Source organism: Panthera uncia, chromosome D1, assembly GCF_023721935.1.
Source record: "Panthera uncia isolate 11264 chromosome D1, Puncia_PCG_1.0, whole genome shotgun sequence".
Classification (NCBI taxonomy): Eukaryota; Metazoa; Chordata; class Mammalia; order Carnivora; family Felidae; genus Panthera; species Panthera uncia.
Window position 1 is genome coordinate 45,606,286 of NC_064808.1, and position 25,498 is coordinate 45,631,783.

The 25,498-nt window shown below is 47.7% G+C and overlaps 1 protein-coding gene across 1 annotated transcript in view; it reads left to right on the top strand.

The window, feature by feature from the left end:
• The window catches only part of GALNT18 (polypeptide N-acetylgalactosaminyltransferase 18), a 351,293-nt gene that overhangs the window by 299,452 nt on the left and 26,343 nt on the right, over positions 1-25,498 (top strand). Inside the window, exon 9 of the mRNA XM_049649955.1 lies at positions 4,404-4,499. Within this exon, the coding sequence (XP_049505912.1) occupies positions 4,404-4,499 (96 nt within the window). The remainder of the gene's footprint in view (positions 1-4,403; positions 4,500-25,498) is intronic.

Sequence of the window (25,498 nt, forward strand, 5' to 3'; positions counted from 1 at the left end):
GCTCCCTCTCTTTGGAGAGAATCCCTGCAGACCTTTTTGATATTCTAGGATGAAACTCAGAAGAAGAACTGTGACCTCCCCTCCGATAAGCTGTGGTCAAAACTGAGTTGAAGGCCTGCCTCAGCAGGAATATAATGGGCATAGCATCTGCTTGGGTTGGGGTGAGAGGAAAATGCTCGCTGAGGATGGGCCTCCGTGTTCTGAGTGGGCCTCCCAACTCTGACATCCTAGGATGCTATAAGACACAGAGCCAGGATCCCAGGAATCCTGTCCCCCAATCAGACTTTTGTTGTCCAGCAGACCAACCTATAGGAGGGAGTCAGATCCTCCCACAAGAGTTTCCATGGCATGGTTGACATGTCCTGAGGAAATCACTCAGTGGCCCCTTGCGTCTCCATTTCTCAGGCTGGTGTAATTTGGGTGCCAGAAAACTTCTCACCTGAAGCTTCACATCCTCTTGTTCCCATGGAAACACACCAGACTGTGAAGTACCTATCAACCCCATCTATCTCCCTAGGGCCATATTGAGGACACAGCTGTTACTGGTCCCCCTGCACTCTGCCCATAGCAAGTTGTATATGATGCTTGGCCATGGTTTGACCCAATCCAAAAAGGAGGGTTATGCTACTGTGGCTCTGGAGAAACTATTGGCCCCAAACCCCTGTGACCTAGGGCCAGCTTCTGAATTCATGTTCTCACCAAGCTGTCAGCTATAGCTGAACAGTATCAGCCAAACAGTATTAACTACAGTGGGAAAGCAACAGTGGAGGTTTGTGTATACGGCCATTGCAGTACTGGGCCTTACCAAAAGCATTCTTGTCTTCCAAGCAAAAGGGTCTCATCTTAATGAAATGTACAGCAGAATTACCATGTAGCCCTCACCACCACACCCAGAAACCTTTCGTTGATCAAATAGTAAGTGGCATATACAGGGGTGAGATCTGGATCTGAGTCCTTAGTTAGAGCTGCTTTTACTCTGGTGTGCTGAAAAGCCATTCTCTCATCATCCCAAAGGACTGAGCAGTGCTAACCATCCCTGGGGCTAGCAGAGTCTCTGACCCCCACCCCCACATGTTCATCTGCCAGCCCCTGCTCAGGGAGCCCAGCCAGCCTCCCCTCCCTTCTGGCTCCTCCACAGCCTGGGCTCTGACAGAATAGAGACACGCTGGCTTGTCAAGGAGCATAATTAACTCTTAATGGGGGCAACAGGGTGAAGATGGGCAAAGCAGGATGCAGCCACAAGAGGATTTGCTGAGGCTGAATCATTCTTCCTGGTGATTATTTTTATTCTGAAATGCAGAGACCAGATGTCTTCTTGGGGGTAAAGCTTCTTCTTACTTTTTCCATGCTAACTTACGCCAAACTACATTGCTCAGGTCAAATAACCTCCTGGAACTCTCAGTGGGGCCTGGGTCAAGTCTATAACACAGCCCATTAATCCACTCACAGGTCCCATTAATGACTGCCACAGGCAGAAGGGCCTCTGGGCCCCATAGTGTGGGAATGGGTTTCCCCCGGAGGGTGGAGCTCCACGTCCAAGAGGCGGGGTCTTTGGATTCATCCCAGCTCTAGTGTGGACAGCGAAGATGGAATCTGGAAACAGACACACCCAGCTTCCAAACGTTAGCTTTGCCACTTACTCTGTGTGATCTTGGCAGGTTATAAAACCTTAAAAGTTATAGTTACACCATCTGAGGGGGCAGTTTTCAGTCTCAGGATTGTCGCCAGCTGCACGAGGGAAAGAACTTTACACTTGTCCACCTGCCAGTGTTGTTCATTTGGGAATGCCATCCATTTGTTCATTTTCTTCACTAATTCATTCATTCCACATGGATTTACTGTCTGCTATGGGCCAGGAGTGGCCTGTGTCACAGACCATGAGAAAGACATAGCCCCAGCCTGCTCAGACAGGGGAGAAAGGCACGTGAAGAAGCAGTAAGAACACAGCACACCAAGTGCTACAGTAAGAGAAATGGAGATGATGATGAAGCATAGGGCCATGACCTTACACCCAGATGTGGGTCAGGAAACACTTCCAGAGCAACAGAGAAGCTGAGAGCAGAAGGAAGAAGAGGACTTCGTCTGACAAAATGAAGGCAAAAGTAGAGGTGACACGGGGAAGGGCCCATGCAATGGAAATGGCATCACAGATGACGAGGTGAGGCAGAACTTCCTATGCCACTGTTCCTCACCCTTAAAAGAGATCATATTACCTGGCTGCATTGCTCTGAGGATTAGGGGAGATAACACATGGAAAGCACTTCACATGGTAGCTGGCACATAAATGCAGCCATAAAAGCTAGTTTCCCTGAATGGCTCTCAGGAAGGTTATAGCCGTAATAGTAGCTAACAATTATTGCACATTTGCTATTTACCAGGCTCCATGCTATGTACTCATAGGTAGTGTCTCATTTAACCCTCATAACAACCCTGTGAGGTAGGCACTATTATTATCCCTATTTTAGAGAGGAGAAAACAGACAAGAAGGAGTAAATGTTCTTTGTCCAAGACCACACAGCTGGAGCCAGGATTCCATCCCAGCCTGTCTCTCCCAACAGCATCAACAGACCACCTGCTTAATGGGGGAGGAAGGACACAGAGCTGGGGGCACTTTATCAAAAGCCACCACCTACCTCCTCACCCAGGGGATGGCTTTGAGAACCTAGCAGAAAGCCAAGTCTGACATCAGGGCTCCATGGACCTTTTGCTTTTGCTTTGCGACAGCTGTTAGCGGGTCTCACTAATGGATTACAGTTCTCAGCTTTAGATGTGACACCCACCTCTCTGTAGGCTGTGGGAGAAGTCCAGAGAGTGTTTATGTATGCTGCCTCACACAGGCAAGCCAAATAGTTCTTTTATAAATGAGGATTTGCTACATAGATGTTTCTGGAGCCTCTGCCTAGGGAGCTGGCACACATTTATATTTCTTCAGAACTTCCAAACTGCAAGTTTGGGATTGAGATGCCTTTGCCTGGTAGAGGAGAAGAAGCTCAAGAGAAAAGAATTTGACTCTGTTCCTTGTCCCCTGTCAAGAACAGGGGATTCACAGAGCACACACGTGCCTCTGGTTGTTGCATTTTGCACCCCTAATTGGGTCCATTGCCTTCCTGCCACAAGTTGTCAAGACCAAGAAAGCTCAGCCGCCATCAGTCTCTGGCCTCCTTGGCTAGATGCCCCACCTGTGTGGTCCATTGCCCTGGTCTTCCCTGAATTCCAACATCCCTCTTCTGTTCTAAGCAGAGTGCTTCAGTTGCTAACAAGAGCTATATATCAGCTAGCTCAAGTTGAGGTGGCTAACGATACCACAAACTCTAATGGGCACAGGAAGTAAAGTGCAGCTGGACATGGGCACCCGAGCCCGGAAGCCACTAAAGCCATAGCAGGGGCAGAACTTCTCTAATCCTGTCTCATGCTTCATTTCTTCCTTGGCCACATTGGATCTCTCAGCTTACATATGGCCCGATAGATCCCCCATGCCCAATCTAAATGGCTTCACAATTCTTGTGGCCACCACCCATTGACCACACTGACTCTCTCATCTAGAGTTCTAGGACAGAGTAAGAGGATGATGAGATGGTTACATTCCAGAAGGAGAAGGATGGAGAATAGAGAAAGAAATAGAATTATTAACTCATTCTAAACTGCATGTTGGTGCCCACCATGGTCTACTCAGCTATAGCTGGTGAGCAGGGCCATGTGGACCATAACCTGTCCTCTCCAGGGACTGGAAGTAGACATATGCCAGAAAGGAACATTGAATATTGGATTTCTTACCAGACATGGTAAGACACTGGTCCATGGTACCCAGGCACTGGTTCTATTGATTGCTATGTGCCTGTAGGTGAGGATAAGAGATACCTCTCTCTTCCCCTACTCCCATCCTGGACCCCTTATCCACCTGTCTGACCTCCACTCTGGAGATTCATCATCTGGGCACCACAGGAGCCAAGCCAGCCCCTGTTGGATCTGCAGGAGGCAGAAAGGACCCAGAGAACATCTCAGGCCTGAAGGCAGCTAACATATTGCCCACTTTGCCCAACCTTCCAGAGCAAAGACTTCTAACCAAGGACTATTGAAAGCCGTGGTGCCACCCCTATGGGAATAGACAGGGTAAAGAACCTGGCACCATCTTGTGCATGTGCATGTGTGAATATCTTTTATTTCTACCTGGACTGTCAGATTTTAACACAAAAATGCTTCTCCTTCACAGGAGGCTGGTTTTCCCTCAGCACCTTCATGCAAGGCAAAAGCTGGTGGTTATTGCTCTCCACAGTATTCAAGGGGCCGTGGGGCAATTATGGACATGGGACTTGTCTCAGTGGAATGCTGGCTTCTCCTGACTTAATGCATATGTTTCTCTGTTCCTTTCTCCTTGGTGTGGCTACCTTTCCTCTGGTGTCCAGCTGCAGAACTCTCTGAAGACCGATTTGTGTCTTGATCAGGGTCCAGACACAGAGAACGTTCCCATCGTGTACATCTGCCATGGGATGACACCACAGGTGAGTTCCCGGAGAGAGGCTCTTGTTGGGGGTGTACACATGTATGTCCAGTGTGGAGAAGGATAGCTAAAGTCATGTTGTGGCTACTGTAGGCCCAGAGGCTTCCAGGGCTCTTCAATAAGAGTATGCTCATGAGTAGAAGAGGAGAGTCATGCCTGCCTTGCCTGGAAGGAGGTGGGGGGAGCAGATGCTAGGATGCCTGGATCCCCTGGGGTGGGGAGCAAGGAAAGGGATAAATTTCTAAAGAGGAACGCCTGCCTTATTGGGGAAACTATGGGTAAATCTCAGTCCTCGCTTTGGCAGCGATGCCCTTCCCTAGCAGGCGGGAACCCAAGGTCCCCCCAAGCTCCCTGACATCTCAGAATCCCTTCACAGTGCCATTTCATGGCGTCTGGGCTCTGCCCTTTAGTAGATCACAGCTGGAGCCAAGATCTATAGCCAGGAGAACTTTTCTAGCTCTTAGGACTTTCTCCTGGTGGAGAATGAGGGGAAGCTACCAGGGAAATAATTTATCCTAGGAAAAATTAGCCAGTCATAGCCTAGGCTCCAGATATCCAAAGAGGGTGCTGAAACACAGGCAAGAGAAATGGCTTATTCAATAGAGTACGACGGACAGCCATTTTTCCACGGATGCCACAGACTGACCTGTTCTGACACTTTCAGAGTTTACTTATCTTACCTCCAGAAGGGCACGATTTTTTTTTAAAAGATGGTATAGAAGATGTGTATATTTGTGCAATTATAACTGAGTGTTTAAAAGAGTGGTTACCCACCTAAACATACAACTGAAGGCTATCACGATGTGTGTGTGCTGAGACTTACAGCAACTGTCCACTGTGACCTCCACCCGCTCGTCCTTTATGGGGGCCAAGCTGCTGTGACATCACTGACTGGTCAGTTGTAGGTCAGCAGATCACACTCTCCCCACACCACACAGTATAGCAGCTCATTCCTCATTCTTACAATGCTGCGATATTTCTCACAGATCACTATTTTTATGTAAACTTTTTATTGACGCACAACATACGTACAGAAAGTAGCCAATTGTAAGTGTACAGATTAGCGAGTTTTCAGAGCAAATGCACCAACATAACCAGTCCCTAGATTAAAAAAAAAAAAAAAGAGCATTATTACCTGATTCTGAATTTTATATAAATAGGATCCTAGGGTGTATGCTTTCTCATGTTGGCTTCTGTCTTTCCTCATCATATTTGTAAAGTTCCTCCATGCTGCTACATGTAGCTGTAATTTTCATTACTGTGTAATTTTCCATTTTATGAATATACAGTATTGCCTATATATCTATGGCTGATGGACACCTGGGAAATTGCCAGTTTGAGAGTATCATGAATACTGCTGCTATGAACATCCTTGTTCATGTCTTTTGGTGCACATTTGGACTCATTTCTTTTGGATTTATACCTGAGTCAAATCACTGAATCATAGGGTTGATGTGTGTTTACTTTTAGCAGACAATGGCTGCATTTGTCAGCTGGGGCTGCTGTAACAAAATGTCACGGGAATTTATTTTCTCACAGTTCTGGTGGCTGGGAAGTTCAAGATCAAAGTGCTGGCTGATGTGGTTTCTGGTGAGGGCTCTTTCTGACTTGCTGATGGTTACCTTCTCTGTGTCCTCACACAGCAGGAAGAGAAAGAATGAGAGAGCTCTGGTGTCTCTTCTTGAAGGGACACTAATCCCATTAGATCAGGGCTTGACTCTTATGACCCCATGTAACCTCAAAGATTTGGAAAATTCTCATCCTGTCCATATGGCATGTTCTGAAGAGAACTCTGAGTGTGACTGAACAACTGTTTGATTAAGAGATCATGGTAGGACTCGTGGACTCAATCGGCCATCACAGCAGCAGAAGCCATAAATAGAGATGAGCTTATACCAGCAGAGACACTGGAAGCCTCCACTGAAGAGAGGACAGAATGAAGGCAGGCTGATGGGTTTCTTAGATTTCACAAGGCAGGAGCATAGAGCTGTTCAGCTGTGAACATGCACTATTCCTCAAGAGAAGAAAGATGCTGAAGGCCAGACCCACCAACAAACCCAGGGGCAAGGCTGTCACCTCAAAGGGCAGGCCTACCTCTCTGGTTTCAGTGGTCCAGGATGATCCCTCCCAGGACCTCAGGGGTAGGGTTAAAGCAATGAGTGGCTTGGGCAGGGCCACCTCAGAGGGCCAAAGGGTCAGGCAACTCCACAGAGCCATAGGGTGATGCCACCCCAGTGGGCCTAGAGGGAAGGGCATCAAGACAAAGGGGATTGTTCTCAAGCCTTGAGATTAAATGGAATTAGCCTTGCTGGGTTTTGGACTCATTTGGGATCCATCACCTCTTCCTTCCAATTTCCCCCTTCTGGAACACACTTGTCTAACTGGTGTTTGCCCAGCCACCGTATTTTAGAAGCACATAACTTCTCTGATATCACAGTTTCTCAGCTGGAGAGAACTTTGCCTTGGAATAAATCACACTTTGAGCCTCATGCCCATCTGATTTTGATGATACTTTGATGACATTTGGACTCTAGAGTTGATGCTGGAATGACTTAAGATTTCAGGGGCTGTTGGGATGAAACAAATGCATTGTGCTTGGGAGAAGGAAATGAACTTGGGGGGGGGGCAGGGGAAGAATGCTATGGACTGAATTGTGTCACCCCCAAATTCATATGTTGAAGCACTAACCCTGACTGTATTTGGAGCAAGGAAGTAATTAAGGTTAAATAAGGTTATAAAGGTAGATCCCTGATCTTATAGAATTAGTGTCCTTGTAAGAAGAGACACTACAAAGTTTCTCTCTCTCTCTCTCTCTCTCTCTCTCCATCTTTCTGTCTCTGCCATGTGACAACACAGCAAGAAGGTGGTTAGCAAGCTAGCAAGGGAGCTCTCCCTGGAACCTGAAGGCACCAGCACTTAGATCTTGGACTTCCCAGCCTTCAAAACTGTGGGAAAATGACTTTCTGTTATTTAAGCCACCCAGCCTGTGATACTTTGTGGTGGCAACCCAAGCCAACCCAATATACTGTCAAACAGATTTCCAAATTAAGTAGTTCAATTTTCACTCATGCCAACCACATGTTATCTAGTTGTTCCACATCCTTGCCAACACTTGGTATTAACTGTCTTTTTAAATTATAGACATTGTGGCAGGTGTATAGTATCACACCATGGTTTTAATTTGCATTTCTCTGATCATTAATGCAGTTGGACACTGGAGTTTTCAGCTCAGAAATTCCCCAGGTTATTCTTGAGTATGGGCCAACGTGGCCAGGTCACAAGTAGTTTTGTCTTTTTGCCAATTCCTTGTCTGCTTTTTAATACATGCAGTCCAGGAGACAATGAAGGGACTTGCTTTTAACAAGTCTAGGTGGAAATCTGCAGGATTGTTGCTTATCTGGATCATTGGACAAATGTTGAGTGTTTTCTCTGTGGGATAGCAGATGTCAGTTTGGGCAAAGGCTGCCAGTCTACTAGCTGCTGCTGGTTCAATATAGGGCAGTCTGTGTTGTGGCTGAGAGCATGGATTATGGAATCAGGTCATCTGGAATCAAAAATCAGCTTCAATGCTCTCTAGTTGTCACATTTTTAAATGGGCAAGTTTTTAAAGGTGGGCCTATTGTATTTTTGTAAAATATGGATTCATAGTGGTATATACCATCAAGGTTGTTGTAAAGATTTAATACATGTAAAGTATTTAAAATAGTGCCTGGTAGGGGCGCCTGGATGGCTCAGTCGGTTGGGCGGCCGACTACAGTTCAGGTCATGATCTCACGGTCTGTGAGTTCGAGCACCTCATTGGGCTCTGTGCTGGGAGCTCAGAGCCTGGAGTCTGCTTCAGATTGTGTCTGTCTGTCTCTCTCCCCCTCTCTCCCTCTCTCAAAGATAATAAACATTAAAAAATGTTTTAAATAGCGCATGGTATATAGTAAGCACTCAATATTAGATGTTAATGTTGTGATAGTGCTATACTATTACTATTGCTTTTTCTTATTAAGCCTTTCTCAGTATAAATACCTTCAAGATTCTAACTCCAGCCCACACTGGACTGACTTTCCTTGACCTCATGGGCCATGTGCTATGGATTCCTGCCCTGGTCAAAGCCTACCCCTAGACTAATGGAGCATCACTGAGTTTCTGTGGCAGCAAAAATACAGTGGAATAATGGAAAGGGGGGCTTCGGGAATCCTGAGTTCCAGGCTTGGTCTTGCCACACATTTGTAATGTCACCTTAACCCTCTCTGAGCCTTTGTTTTATCCTTTTATTGAGATATGATTGTACACTAAAGTACATATATCTGAAGTGTTCAGTGAATTTCCATATTTTCAGGCAACCACGTAGGCAGCATCCAGATTGAGCCTGTCATCCCACTGGGCTTTCCTCATTCCTCCTCTTGGTCAATCCTCTACACCCAAAGGTAATGGCGATTCTGATCCCTAGCACCACTGATTCGTCTCATCTGGGCCTGTCTTCTTCTGCGCAAATGAGGAAGCTGTGCTGGCCAGCTGTAGGCCCAGCTCTACCTACTTACCTTCAATTCCTTCGTTCTGAAATTTAGTTGGCCTGAGAAGCTGTGAGTTTGTGCTGGGCTTGCCAGGAAGGCTGGGAGCTGCCTTCCCTCGGTGCTTTATGAATCAACTCCTTCATGGAGATATGCAGCAAGTCTTAAAGACTTGGGTCCCCCTCCCCATTCCTGTACTAGGCTGTACAGGGAGCACAGGGTCCCAGTTGCCTTCTCCCGCCAGGCCCACAGAAGAGGTGCACAGTTGTTAGGGCCCAGAGATAAGGAGGCTCGAGACTAACCTCAGATCAAACACATTTCCCAGAACAGGGTGGTAGGTAACCTGCCATGACAGGAGTTTGTTGAGTCTGGCCTGCCCTGTGGCCCAAGAGGATGGGGTCATCCTGGAGATGGGCTATGTGTCCTTGGTAGAGTTCCTCCATCCACCAGACATAGAAGCAGGTGCACAGGATAAGCAGTGGGTGATAAGGCAGGGCTTCTGACTGGCAAGCCTTCCCAAAGGTATCCACTAGCCCTTAAAAACTTCACTGGCTCCTGGGGGGTGGGGCGAGGTGGGTTGGATGGGGAGGAGCAAAGGAGAGGCTTAGGGCTATCACCTTAGTATGTGGTCAGGGTACACCTCATGAGGGGACTTTGGACAAATATAGAGCCTGAATCTCTTAGACTTGGTCCAAATCAGACCCTTGATATGTATTTCCAGGAACATTCCCCCCCCCCCCCCCCCCTGACAGCTCTTGGAAAAATCTCTTGTTACCATGGCCACAGAGGCCACAGAGAGACCAGGGAAGTTCACTTATGCACAGATGAGACTGCCACATACAACCGTGCAGGTGGTACACTGCACAACTCCAGGGGAGGGACGTGGCACCTCACATTGTTGTCTGGGGAGTAGAGATCAGCCCAAAGTTACAGTCTTTCTAGACTCTGCTAGGAGTTCCTTCCTTGATAGGAAGCTTGAAAATGCTGAAAAGCAAACAATGAGGCAATATATAGTGGTCAAGAACCAGACCGTCTGGGTTCAAATCCCAGTCAGACCACTTACCAATTGGGTTCCTTGAATAGGTGTCAAAGTTTCCTTGTGCCTCAATTTTCTCACCTATAGAATAGATATTATAGCAGTACCTACCTTCAGGGTTATTATAAGAATTAAATCAACCAATGCACATAAAGCACTGAGACAACAAACCTGGTACACAGTCATTGCTTACTAGATATTGGCTCTTATTATTACAAGATTGGTAAAGAAACTCAAGACTGTCCTTGAGAACGGGAATTGTTTAGCCTGGAGAGGAACAGATCTAAGAGAGACATGAAAATGTCCAAAATTATAAAAGGCACATATTTTTGGCTGAGTATACAGAAACTCTTCCCAGTCATTGGCTCTGATGATACTGTGACCTCTCCATCATCAGAAGTGTCCAAGTCAACTCTGGTGGACTCCAGGGGCATTACGAAAGGTTCCTATATCATGTAGGTGCTTAAGCTAAGAAATCCCTAAGGGCACTCCCACCCTAGAATTGTATGACCTTTTAATTCATTACATTTTTTTTCTTCTGAAATCAGTGAGAGTCCAACATGTACCAGGTCATGTTCTTGGCCCTGGGAAACAGTCATGAGCCAGATGGAAGTCACTGCCCTCATTAAGTCCCCATTCTAGGGCTGGAGACAGACTGTTCTATATTTTTTAATCCTCAAGTCTTCACCACAGCCAGGGCTTGAACTCTTCTCTCTCCTAAGAATTACACATGTGGCCAGAGTTGAGCCGTGTGGCTTGGATTTCAGCCAAGCACGGCCAAGAATGGTGAAGGAAGAAAAAGGTCAAGAAGGCAGGACAGCAAGATGATCCAGTTTATCCCGCTGACCCGGAGAGTCATTTCCCTTTCTCATTTCCTTCTTTCAGATTTCTAACTTATTCCATTTGGGGTTTTAAAACCAGAAAGAATCTGTATCAGTCAGGTAATAAACAATCCTCAAACCTCATTGCCATTAATCAAACAAGTTTATTTTGTCGATTCAAAAAAGTAAAACATGATTCTTAAAATCAAAATGAACATATGACAAAAACTTATTTAATTCCTTAATCAGGGAGCCAGTAAGAAGGTTAAGCAATTCTGGAGAGCATTTGAGGAGCTCAGGATCTCTAGGCATTTTCTCAAAAAGAAGGTTAGAATAAGATTGCTAGATTAGATACAAAAGCAGTCAATGTCCTATAGGGAAATAAAATCGTAGCCTTTAGTGTGATCTTTACTAGACAAATCTGGAAGTTACCATTTAACTTCCTAGTGTTTGGCTACCAGTCAAAAGGTAAATAACAAAGTCAAACACAGGTACATTCTCCTGGAAAATTGCATACCCTTGGGTGGGCTTGTTCATGCCTCAGTAGGATATTGAAAGGACAGACCATTTCCTCTCCCATTTTGCCTTATTTCCAGGTTTTAGACATTTCTCTTACTCTGTTCACAAAGCTGGCTAAAGGCAGAGTGCCTCTTCAGGCCATTAGTGACATCCCTTGTGGATGCGCTGTCTGACCACGTGGCCTTTCCCGTAGATTATTTCCTAAGGCAGTCATCACAGTGGACCACGGCCTGGGTGGCTTAAACAACAGAAGTATATCGTCTCACAGTTCTGGAAGCTAGAAGTCCAAGACCAAGGTGTTGGCAGAGCTGTGCTCCCTCTGAAGGCACCAGGAAAGGATCTGTTTCAGGCCTCTCTCCTAGCTTCTGGTAGTCTTGGCTACCAAGAACTCTATTTGTGGTAGCATCCCACCTCCGCGTGGTGTTCTCCCAAGTCTCTGTCCCTTGTCGTAAGGATGCCAGCCATACTGGATTAGGGGCCACCCTACTCCCGTGTGACCTCATCCTGACTTAGTTACATCTGCAATGACTAGTTCCAAAGAAGGTCCCATTCTGTGATACTGGGGGGTGGGGTTAGGACTTCAACATACGAACTTTTGAGGTACACAGTTCCACCCACAACCCCCCCTCAAAGGGGAAGAGTGTGCCTGGAACTCTGATTTTCATGCCTCAGATGAAAAGTGCCTCACCTTACTTCCTCTCACATCTGATTCACCAGAGCCAGTCACACAGCCCTGCCAGCTAACTACCGAGGGTGTGGGAAGCTAGGGTTTTCTGCGTGCCCAGGAAGCCGGTCTCTGCCACAGAAAATTAGATATTTGCTAAATCACTTCCACCTCTGACAAATAAGAAAACAGGAAAATGATATGAGCAGGCTAGCCTGAGCCTGTATGTACTGCAGGTCACTGACAAACACAGGGCTAGGAAGGGGGCTTGTATTTTGGCTTCCAGTTTCTTCTCCAGCTTCGATCATTCGTTCTTCAAACATAGGAGACAGGTTGTGTTTCAGGAAGTCCCCAAAGTTTGGAAAGTTTTGTTTTCCTTGAAAAACCAATTTGGTCTAGTGATAGGAACGGTAACATAGAGCAACTTCTAGTGGGGACACGGTGAGCTGGAAAGAGTGACTGGGTTCACATCTGTGTTTAAACCCTGTGAGAGATTCTGCTTCTGTGTTTTTTAAAAAGTTTACTCTCATATAGTTGTGATGTTCTCAGCTCTGGGTAGGAGAAAGCATAGTGTAACTAATCAAATTAGTGAGGTGAAGCTGCTGGGAAGCATGCTAATTGGTTAATGAGTAAACGTAACCATTTTATTTAAATTAGCAGCAAATTTCAAGCTATCCTCAAAATAACTGAGAATATTAGCCCTAATTAGTGTAACAGCCTGGAAAATTTCTTCTGCTGGGAAAAATACAACAATAGGGTCTCCCCACAGACTCCGTATTTATTCAATCAATCACTCCTTCACTCATTCATTCGCTCATTCAAGAAACCTGCACGGAGCATTACACTTTATGCCACGAATTGGGAGTGGCAAAGGCACTTTGCCCGGGCCCCACATCTGGAGGGGTCCCAGTGCGGACAGGAAGCTAGGCACTGGGATCGTCACAGTTCATACGATGCAGCCTGCCGCCCCTGATCACCTTCTCATCAGCCCATCAAAGGACGGATAGCACAGGACAGGGTCTGGGGGCTTCTCCTGTTCTTTGCTGCCTCCATCTTCTAGGCTACAAAAGGCCCAGGGAAACCAGTGCGTTTCCTACAGGAATGTGAATTCCTGGCTGTAGACAAAAGATGAAAGGATCTTTAACTCCCTCTAAAGCTTTGGAAATACTTACACCGCCACGTTGTGCTTCAGGAAGTGCTTTTTGACTCAGAAATATAAAGATTAGAGTTTAAAGAAGTATTCTATTTTTACCCAGAGACAGCTTTCACGTTAGATCGGGTAGTAGGTTTCATAAAAGAAAAGTGTGGCATTCTAGATGGACTTTGGTGCCTTTGCGTTTTTAGATTTTTTTGGAATTTCTTCATTTTTTAAAGTTCTAACTTGGCTGTACGTGCATACACACGTGCCACTCCCATGTGGGGCTGTAACGGAGCCAGGTCTCCGGCCCTGGCGGGTGCTCCTGGGGGACATTAGAGGCCTCTCATGGACTGTGCACACATCCCCCAGATCTCCCAAGTAACACCTCAGAGACAACTGAAGAGTCTTACTTTGCGCGGCAAGAATTTAAATCACCAGCCGCTTCTCTGTGACCTTTGGAAGGTTTCTCCACTTCTCTAGGATTTTTATTTATCAGTACATCAGAATGGCTGGCACTGAATGGCTGTGAGGTTTTGAAAAGCTTTCTTGAGTTTACCCCCTGGCTCTGCTAGGATCAAAGTGCGCCCCGTGCACCTCCCAGTGTGTGGCTTTGCTACCCAGGTACCAGCTGACAAACGTTGGCACCGTGCCCTAACTGGGTTCCAGTTTGAGGGGAGCCTCAACCAGCCTTGCAACTTAGGCGGACGCCTCCAGGTCTGCATGATGCAGGGCCTCATCAGAGGTTTATTGGCCCCTGAGCTGTGGCATCTCATATTCCAGGGCCATCATTTCCACAGGAGGCAGAGTAAGTGGTACTTCTGGCAGAATGACTGGTGACACTCTGATGGCCTGTGCATAACAGCTTCTGACCCCGTGCATAGAACATGCCTGCAGGTGCTAGATCACACCCGAGGGTGGCCTCTCCGAGTGTGCAAAAGTGGGACGCTCGAGGCTGGGATGGGGAGGGCTGACCATCTGCAGTCATCCCAGCCACCCCACCCTGACCCCGAACCCCCAGGGCTGGAGTGGCTCCCTTCATCCTTTCAGCCCTAGAAGCATCCATGGAGACCCGGTGTCTAATGTATCCTGCCTGCATCCCGGGGCTCAAGAACTCACTGCACTCTATCTGCTCCTCAGTGAGGAGTGAATGCATGGTTTTCAATCCAGCCTGCGATCTCATTTCTTCCATACAGCCCTACTAAAGGACAGTAACTAGCCGGTCCTGGGCCGTGTGGGGGCTACTTGGGCGTGAATCCTGACTCTGCACTTAGAAGTTGTGTCACCTGGAACAGGATACTTAATTTCTCTTTACCTGGAATATCTAACTTAAAACCTAGTTCGCAGTAAAAACTACTTAACTATAGGAGGTTATGTTATTAGTTTGATTAATACACATTGTATTTATATATATGTATTTCTATATAAAAGACACATCATATATATGTGATTGCTATGTATTAGTCTCCCTAGATACCTTCCAGGTGTCATTTCATCTTAAAGCCCCATTGCCACCTTATTCCCACTTCAAAGATGTTGGCTCAAAGACGTAAAGATGTACCCAAGTCCCCACCACAGTGAGTGGTAGATGCAGGCCCCTAGGACCCAGAACATGATGGTAGGTGCAATTATATCACACCTCTCCTGGGGCAGAGGAAGAGGCTTGAACCTGGGAAGGGCAGGCATGCTGACCACCGGTGCTGCTTTCTTTCCTGGTACTGCCTCTCTTGGGCTCTAGATGCTTCCCCAGGGCACAGACCCATCACAAGGCTCCATCGCAGATAACCTTAGGCGGGTCCAGGGGCTATCAGCCTGGAGCTTGTCCCCACGCTGGGTGGGGGAGCGCAGCCGGTTTGGCACCTGCTTTCAAAAACCACCCATCTCCGTTTCCCTTTTGGTGGTTGCACTCGGAGCCCGAAGCATCAGCTCAGGGTGGGGGTGCGGGCACACAGTGGGGCACCGCCGGGGATGTTCGCTCACAGATGTTGGCACCACACAGAGGGATGGTGAACTCTGCAGTGCTCCTAAGCTTCGGTGCTAAAACAAACAAACAAACAAACAAACAAACAAAAAAGTAGCCGCTTGATTTGTTATTCATTCCACGTGATATGTTCTTCACTTCATGTCCAGACTCCACAGTTAGAGTGGTAAACAGCGAGTTTTGCATGACTTTATTAAGCTCCCACAGGCCGGGAAGCAGCAGTCATTAGTAGCACCACGGTGGGCCAACACAGAGGAAAACAGTACTGGCTCACCACCCGGCGAGAGGCTGAACCTCGCCCCCTCCACTCTCCAGCCTTGGGAGAGCTTTGCTTCTTAGGCTTCTAGCTTGGGGACAGGTCGCTGAACCAGCATCAGAGCCACTGAACTTAGATCCCACCTTGGACCTGGCTCTGTGCTGACAAATCCCTTCACCGCCCCGCAACCCCTCGTGTCAGCCTCCTGATCCGTCAAATGGGGCGGATGCCAAATTTAAATGAAGGAGCACACCCATATGTGCCTCACTCCAAGCCTGGCACAGGACCCTGCTCAGTAAGGTGGGTTTCCTATTCTAATTAGGGCAGTGTCCCCACACTTTTGAGAGCTCGCTAGTCTGCCTAGAGATAATGATACCAACAACAGCTTACCTTTGTTTACTGTTCTTCGGCATCTTTCTAAATGCTCTGTGTGCATAATCTCAGCTAATGCCCTCAGCAGCCCTGGGAAGTAGGTTCTGCTGTTACCCCATTTGTACAGTGGAGAAAACCAGCCTCCAGGCAGTAATGTAACTTGTTCAGGGTCATGGGATTCCCAGCTGGTGGCATTTATTGGCACAGATGCCAAGCCGATGCCCAGAGCCTTGCCTGAGGACTGCTTCCCTACTTTCATCAACTGTGGCCTCTGCTCTCAGGGAGTTCTCTGGGCAGACAGGACAAGAAGCCGCCACAGTTTGGTGCTGCCCCTTGGAGGGGTTCAGAGTGTCCTTGCAGGACAAATAAAGGCTGCCATGACCCTATAGGGGTGGGAGGTTTTAACCTACCACCAGGCCTGCTCTTCTTAGGATCTAAAGGAAAAGGGAGTCTGATTTGCAGTTTCCTCCCTGAAGGGACTTATGGCAGGTTCCTGAGACTAGGCTGAAGGCGATTGGCAAACACTAGCCAGCTGGCACTGCCCTTCCCCATCCACCCTGGGCTCTGACCCAGAATGCAGGTGGGTTAGCCCTCTCTTGACTCATGAGGACTCCCTACATGTGCCTCCTGCCTTTGGGGTTCCCCCTTCCTCCCCATTGGAAGACATCTAGTCTCAGCATTCCAGGAGCAAAGCGTCAATCCACTTCTCCCCCGTTCTTACCCTTCAGGTCTCAGACAAAGTCCGATTCCCCAGACCACCCTATCCTAGGTGTTCTCACTAGTTACTCTCAAATCTCGGCAACCATCTGATTGCTTCACAGCTCCGGTAGTATCTGGACGCATGTGATCCTAATCACAGTGGGCACTTAGTCATCAGTTTGTCTCCTTGTAAAACAGACTTATGCTCTACCACTAGATCATAAGCTCCTTGAAGGCAGGCACTTGCTTGTCCCTCTAGTGAATCCCTTGAGCCTAGCACACTGTCTGGCACAGAGCAGGCACTCAGCGCGCCTCCACTTAGTAAATGACTCGGTTCATAAAGTTGGTGGATTTTTGGGTAATTGAAGGTAGTTTTCCTAACAAAGACCTCCTAGCAGCCTGCCCAGCCACACTGGCTTTGCCACTTACCAGCCTTCACCCGAAGCCTGATTCTTCTGTAATATGGAGTTACAGACATCCATCTGATAGAGGTTTTGTGAGAATTAGGTGGAGAAATACATAAGGCTCTCAGCCCGACGCCTGGTACACTGTAAATCCACAGTCACTATATAGCAGTTGCTGTTTTTGTTAGTAATACAAGTTATTAATAGTCAAGATAAGATCTGGCAGGCTCAGTATCACTTTTTAGACCCACTATCTTTTTGTGGGGACCTACGGACAGGAGCTTGAGAGATATACGCACCCCCACTGAAATGGAAGCCAGATCCAGGGCATTTTTCTTGATGAGGTCCAGTTGTTGTGGGTGCAGGTTGGGCAGGAGTGGGGAAGGAGAGCCCAGCCATCAAGGCCTCCCCTGCCACCATGCTTGCTGGCACACAGAGGCAGCCTGCCTTCCCTTTCGACTCAACCTTCAGGCAAGAGAGCTTTCTCCCATTGACCGTGCAGGACATTCAGCCTCACTGGACTCTGATCAACCAGCAGTAGCATCAGTGTGGACCCGAACACCTCTGTGCATTTCCCTGTGCCCTGGAGGAGGGTGGTGCCAACCCCTGGCTGAGAATGTGATAAGGAACATAGGAAACAAGGCTCCAGGACTAGGATATGGTTGGTGGCATGGGGTGGGGACGTCTGAGTGGTGTTTAGATCAGGGCAGCTTATGGACATGCTGGCCTATTTCAAGAAATTTCCTAAGGAGATGTGTTCAGAATGTATTATGGGCATAAATGGGTTCTTCTATTTGATTTTTTCCAACTAACTCCATTGTCACCACACAGCCTTTGTCCCCGCTTTTTCTGAAATCTGTTCATCGCTGTGCATTAGTCTGCCAGCGTAGAGCGTTAGTGGAGTCCTTGAGGTTAGCACTGTGTTAATATACTGGGAATTTCAGCAGAGCCGGGCCCTCTAAAATCAATCACCAGAACAGCTTTATTTTTTTTTTCTTGCTCAAAAATACACTATTAAATGCAGGAACACGTGTGGGAGTGGAGGTTGACTTGGGTGAAGGACACGCTTAAAAGGAAAATTTCATAACATTTTTTTTCTGCAGGAAAAAGGCCTTGCTGGTCTTAATTCTTGTAGAACTGAGCTACAGAACACATTTATGTCTCTGCAGTATCTTTAGCTCCTCAGAATATCCTGAACTGCTCAGAAGTCACTCAGTCATATTTGCCTAGGGCATTATAGGTGTTTAACAAATATATATTAAATAAAGAAATGATTGAATCCATGGAAAATTAAAGCCTTTTAAGTGATGATCATAAAGGAGACTGAGCCGGGATTTACCTTCTTGGTTCCTCTGGGGGAAGGGGGGGGGGGGGAGTTCTAGAGTGGCAAGGTTTGAGCTGGTACCTACCTGTGAAGAATGAGGATGGTTGATGCTATAAGGAGCGTTTCAGCCCTCACAGCTAGGTGGTCATGATATGTCCAGGAGGATATGGTGGGTAGAGGGCTTCATCCAGGGAGGCAAGTGAGGACCAGGAACAAGTGTAAACTCCTTTCCCCCTCAGTTTGCTATGAAGGGATGGAAAGAAAAAGAAGCTGGCTACCAAGAGGGGTGAGATGTTGAGAGAACATGTGTGTTCTGATTTGCTTTTTAAGGGAAGCAATATGGGAGCGTGTCTGAGGCTGAGAGGAGGAAGTCCGTAGAGAAAGAGGGCTCATATGGGGAGAGAATGAAGCAACATTCTTGGGTGGGGAAAGAGCAAGGACAGGAGAGGATGGGGTCCAAGGCCAGTGGGCTGGCCCTGGACTTCAAGGGTAGGATGGAGGTTTGTCCAAGAGGAATGAGTTTGCAGGCTGTCTTGCAAGTCAAGCATGGGGGCTCTGCTTGTATTCGAGAGTAGAGAAGGTATAGAAACCCTGCGGAGGGGGGTGGCTCAGAGACACACCAGAAGGCCTAGCGTGGAGGGCGGTGTGCAGGGGCCCAGCTGAGGTTGAAGACCATGAGTCTGTGGAGGGTCTCATGTGCCCCTTGCCATGATTTTTCGTTGGTGTGCCCAGTATCCCTGGAGAGGGTGTGGAGAAGGCGAATCAGCTGCAGAGGTGGGGCTCACAGGGTGTCAAAGGCGGAAGGAATAAGGAACGAAAGACTGGAAGGTGCTGGCAAGGGGATAGTTGAAGGAATGTGGGTGCAGCCTTTCAGGAATGTGGAGAGGCTGGGAGGGAGATGAAGGTAGGGGAGGAAAGAAAAAAAAAAAAAAAAAACAAGGTTCTTGTTCCAAAGGTGTCAGGTTGATGAGCAGGCATTCGGGAAGTGAGAGAATGAGTAATCAAGATGACAGGTGGTTGGGGGAACGTAGGGCAGAGGAGGGGAAGATCTCAGGGGACAACAGTTTCGGGCACTGAGAGCCAGGGTCCCCGGGTGTGAGTGACTAAAGCGCAGTACAGGTGGCCCTCCCCGTGGCTGAGGTCCCAGTGCAGGTGGGGCCGTTCATCGTCTGAGGAGCTGCCCAGTGGGATGGTAGCGGCGGGAGAGTAGCAGAGGACTGCCTGGGAAGCACTTGGGTGAGAAGCACAAAGCGGGCAGCGCATAAGTGGGGTCTGATGGCTGAGGCCTAAGGAGGGGAGGTTTCTGTACGGGATGGAGGGCTGGGGTGGAGAAGGGGCGCTGCTGCAGGGAGAGGAGACTGCCAGCTCCGCCTCGTGTCCCTGATGGAAGAAGCAACAGAGTCAAAGCCCACAAGAGTAGCATTATCCTTCGGGAAAATGCCATGTGTGGGTAGAGACAGGACAAGTCCTTTTTGGCTGGAAAGGACTGTCCTTGAAAGATACTGGGTGTTCTGTAGGCATTTGGGGAAGGTTTGAGAGTCAGGGGGAAGCAAAGGAAGATTGGCCAAGAAAGAAGCACAGAGCATATCGGGGGTTGAGAGAGGACGAGAAAGCCCCACAAAGACACCAGAAGTTAAACCAGATGTTTAAGAGGGTGGCTGGAAGGAAAGGGATGGCAGAATCAGATTGGGGAGCCCCATCTCCTTGTATGCAGCTACTGCAGTCACCTTGGGCCCCACAAAGTACCCTCCCCTAAGGCTCTCATGGTGAACGAACCCCATCCCGGTCACATCAGCCCAGGATCAGCAGGGCTTCCTGGAGCTTTCCCCTCTGCCACTGGAAGGGATCAGAGTCCCAGCTGCCAAGGAGAAAAAGGGCTGAGTCATGGTGACCTGGAGAGGTCAGGGAAGACTTCCTGGAGGAGGAGCCACACCTGGACTTCAAAGAGTAGGATATGCACAAACAAAAGCAGAGCAGAAAGAACACTTCAGGAGTGGGGGCCGCAGGTGGGAAGGGGTAGAATGGAACCTTCCTTTCCTCCTTTAGTAAGAAGCAGGGTATTGTAGTGCTTGGGAGCTGAGTTTGGGGGCCAGGTGACCTGAGTCCAGTTACCAGCTTTGCTACTTGCTTTGCATTCATTTACCTCCGTCTAATTCAGTTTTCACACCTAAAAAAGGAGAGGATAATATTCCACTTATCCAGGGTTATTTTGAGGATGGAGGAAGTATCTGTGAAGAATTTAGCTTCACTGACATAGAGGTCATTAAATAATATTAGTATAATTATTTTCATTAATCAGGAGGAAAAAGTAACAGCAGTTTGCTGAGTACCTACACTCTGTGCCATATATTTAACAAACATGCCTGTGAAAGGAGCTACCTGTATCATTTTTGCTGCCTAGAAAACTACCCCCCAAAATTTAGTGGCTTAAGATACATCCATTTAGGAGCACCTGGTTGGCTCAGTCGGTTGAACGTCTAACTCTTGATTCCAGCCCAGGTCATGATTATGAGACGGAGCCTGCATCGGGCTCTGTGCCAAGCATGGAGCTTAAGATTCTCTCCCTCCGCCCCTGTCCTGCTTGTACATGGCACACATATGCATACTCTCAAAAAATAAAAATTTAAACTAAAAGATACATCCCATCTATTTAGCTCAAGACTCTGAAGGTCAACAATTTGAGCTGGGTGGGGTGGGGTGGGCTGGCCCTGCCTTCTGATGGTTTCAGCTGGGCTCAATCAGGCATCTGTGGCCAAATGCTGGTCAGCTAGTTGAGTCGGCCTCCAGAGGTTGGCTGACTGTCAGCTGGAAGGAGGGAGTGTCTGGAGCATGTGTGTTTCATCATCCAAAAGGATGATCCAGGCTGCTTCACATGATGGCAGTGACAGGGGTTTCTAAGAGCACCAAGAAAGGGCAAGCATCCCTGTAGAAGTCTCTGCTTGCATCACATTTGCTGTGAAAATTTTGTCATTGCCCAAAGTAAGTCACAAGGCCAAGCCCAGCCTCACAGGGCAGAGTCTGCATGCAAGAACGGGGAAAACTGTGGCCATTCTTCTAATTATAGAACAATGGCTTTTCAGATTCACTGTTATTTCATTCATTTGCTCATTTATCCAAAAATATTTATTGAGCACCTGTCTTGAGGTGTGGTAAGAAATCTCCCCCCAAATGGCCTCAGTTTCCTAATACCTTATCATAGTGCAATCTATCTGGCACTGCTGTCTGAGGTCTGTAACATCCAGTAAAGACGTGAGCTGGACCTTTGTTCCCCAGCAAAGCAGATCATACTCTTCTCAGGGCAGAGGGAAGTAGAGATGCAGATAGTGTTTGGAGCAGGCACAAGAGAGATTTACATTTGCAAATAAGAATCAGGCACCAAGATTTCATCCACATGAGCTCTATATCTCTGAGCGGACTTCTCCCTACCGGGTCTTAATGGGCAGGTTTTGTTTCCATGCTCTGTCCCCCATCTTCCTGATCACGGAGATTGCTGGTGAGTCCAGACCATCATTGACTTCACGTGTTAAAATCTCGGTCAAACACACACATACACTCTCTCTTCCCCGCTTCTTCCCCCAACCCCTCCTCCCTGGGAATATTCTAAACTCTTCTTAATTCAGTGCAGGATAACAGTTGTGGTGTGCCATCAAATGATTGAGCTCTCTGCCCCTCCACCCCCATCACTGCTCATGGGTCCAGGTAAGAATTAGGTGTGGCACAGATGGTGTCCTGGGAGCAAATATTGAGAATCTTGTCCTAGAGAGAGAGAATCCCATTCTGCCTAAACTATTGATCCACAAGGTTATATGGAAGGTGTTGTCCAAGGTGCTGGTCTAAAACGGAACAGAGAGCTTAGAGGAGTCTTTGAGGGACATGAAACAGGTACTAGGGAGGAAGCCTGGATGATTTCTCACCTGTAGTTCAAGGTCCCTGGAATAGTTTAACACATTCAATCACCTAATATGTTTTGAGTATAGCTCATATATCAAACAGCAGTTTGGACAATAGAGATACAATAATGAGCAAGACCAGCATGGTTCCTGCCCTCGGGAAACTGGTAACCCAATGAGAGAGAGGTTACAAAACGTTAGAAATGGCTAACACTAACCAGTGCTCAGTCCATACAATTCCCCCAACAACTGTGTGCGACAGGTACCGTTATTATCGCCTGCTTTTACAGATGAGTAAATTGAAAGAATGAATGGGCCAAATACATGGTGTGTAGTCACACAGCTAGTGAACAACGAGAGGGGGCACTCAAATTAAGCAGTTCCGATCCAGAGTCAATCTTTCTGGAGTCAACTCCTTCCCCTCCCTCCACTAGATCAAGTTTTCTTGGTATCTATTTTGAAGTCCTTTGTTGTTTGAAGATCCTGCATCACACTCTGTGATTCTATTTTTGTGTGATTATTTGGTGAGGGAGCATAGCACAGTCGTCGTGTTGGTCAGTTCAGGCTTCGTTATGCTCCAGTAACACGACCTCGAAATCCCAGTGGCTTACAATAACAAACATTTCTCGGTCGTGCTACATGTCCAAGTCTTTGCTGACCTGATCTCCCCTTTTGCAGCCTTGTCAAAAGCAGCCAATAGGAACACAGGCATGCTCTTCATCAAAAGCACAGTCCACCAAGTTACTACAGGCAACAGTTATACCAGATGTCTCACCCCTGCATAAAAGAGGACGCCATCTTTCCAGCTTCCGGGGATGGTTCCTCACTGCCCACTTTCTGGCCCCAAAGTCAGTGTCCCATATTTTAGAGTTTCGTAGCACCCCTCATATAGTATCAATTTATCATTCAGCTTAGGCTGATGGTCCCCAAATCTCAGTGACTTACAAGAAATGCTTATTTCCTGCTCATGCTCTATGGTCATCATGGTTTAGCTCCAGCTGTGTCACCTCTCCTTTTTCTGGGACCGAAGCAGCAGCCCCCATCTGGGATGCTGTCAGTCCAATGGCAGAGAGTGAAGAGAGATGTGGTAGATCACGATTGCTCTTAAAGCTTTTGATTGGAAATGGAGGTCTCTCCCACTCCCATTCGTTAAAGGCATGTGGCCAATTCTGACACTAACAATGCAGGGACATGTAATAGCTCTGTCGGGAGGGGAACACAGGAGGAGTTTCATAGGACAGAGCAGTGAGTCAGTCTGTTCAAGTGGTTGAAGAGCATGCATTGACTGTCACCAGCTGATAGCGAGTTGGCAGACGGTTGTGTTTTGGCAATGAAGAATACCAGGGCATTTTCCTAAGTGCACATGATATGCTCCATTTTAGCTGTTTGTCAGTGGGTAGACACAGCTTGTATCAGACAAGCAGACACAGCTATGAAGGACTCTGAGCAGTACCTTCCAAAATAGGGACCAAAACGGGACCCAACAGTCAGCAGGTGTTTGAAATTTCTTGAAGATAGCAAATGTCCCGATGAACAAACGGGCTGTTTGCTCATACAAGGGGAGGGAGTTATTATCAACAGCAACAACTGAAACAAACATGGGCAGCTTTGGTTAAAAATGAAGGGTGGGTGCAATTATAGAAAACCTGGGTAATTCACTGCATAGACTCAAAAGGAAGTTTGACTGGGGTAGGGGTGGCAGGAATGGGGACAGCTCCAGGGGCCACAGCAGTAAGTTTATGGATCCATGTCTTAGCTACAGAGCTGCCTCATCTGTCTCTCTCCAGCTCATTGTAGGCCAAGTGCGATGACCCCCGCTCCCCTCCCACCTCTTCACAACTGCCTGCCCCAGTCCCTGGCCCTGCACCCTCTCACCTTGTTGTGAAATGCACAGGCAGAGAACGGGAGGGGCGAGGGAGGGGAAGCAGCAGGACCAGGATGCGCAGCTAAGGCCCAGGTCGGGGCAATTAGCAAGCACTGCTCCCCAGACACAGGAGGCTGCAGAAAAAGACGGCTCAGGCAGTGATCCCAGTCCAGGGCACCTGTTCCTAGTCTCATCCTGGGCCACACCAATCTTATTTTCCTAGAACTTGGGCTTCCTCTGAAATTCTCAGCTTCTCTTATACTTACATGATAGGTAATATTCAGATGCTCAGCCCACTCCTAGGTGCTTACTAAGGCTATGTGAACCTCCAGGCCCACTAGCTTTTCACCCACTAAAGAAAGCATACTGGCATGCACATGAGGGGGATCTTTATCTTGTTTAAAAAAACAACCATAAATTCATGAACTTCAGTAATTATTAAAACAGGTGCCTTGCTTTATAATAAATGAATAAAACATGTACACACATGCCACTTACATTCACCCAGTAGCTAAAGACCACTGTGATTTGATCCTTTTGGTTCCTCCCCTTTGGGGTTCTTGAAAGGTCTCCTGGGTGTTCTAGATTAATCAAGACTCTTAGTTGCAAATGACAAAGACCCAAATCAAATGCAAAAAGTTTTTTTCGGGGCTCCTGGGTGGCTCGGTCGGTTAAGCGTCTGACTTCGGCTCAGGTCATGATCTCGCGGTCCGTGAGTTCGAGCCCCGCATCGGGCTATGTGCTGACTGCTCAGAGCCTGGAGCCTGTTTCAGATTCTGTGTCTCCCTCTCGCTCTCTGCCCCTCCCCTGTTCATGCTCTGTCTCAAAAATAAACGTTAAAAAAAATTTTTTTTTAAATGCAAAAAGTTTTTATCTCCTGTAACGGACAAGTCCACGTCTGTCTCCAACTTCAGGCAGGGCTGGATCCAGGGGCAGGAATGAAGCTTGCTGTACTCTTCCCTTCTCCTCCTCTTCTCTCTCTCCCTCCTGCCTGCCCTCCTCCTATTTTGGCTATGGTTCCCTTCATATGTAACCTTAGTCTCTCCTATTTTCAAGGGGAAGGGACTTACTTCCCTGATTTACCTGAGGAAGAAAGCAACAGTAGCTCGGGGCCTAGAGCCTTCCAGCATGATCCCACAAATAGAAAATCTGAGGGAGGACTTTTATTGGCCCAGACTGATCAACATGTCCATTCTAGAACCAGGGCAATGGAGTACCCTGACCAGCCAACTGAAATAGGCCTACCATTATGGTCCGAGTGAGGCAAAATGCTGTTGCAAGATAGCAGATAAAGTTCTCAGCATCAAGAATCCTGCAGCAGCCTCCTCCAGTTTGTCTCTGCTCTCACTGGTCATCCGTTCCTGCTAGGTTTCCATGTGGGAAGCCCGGGATGACCCCTGCTGCCTGGCTCTCTCGTGAGGACAGAGGGGCTGGCAGGGGAAACACTGAGGCCAGGCGACACCAGGAGCTAAGAATGACACAGGAAGAGAAGGCAGAGCTAGGTGAGGGGTTCAGGTTGCTGACTAGGTTGAC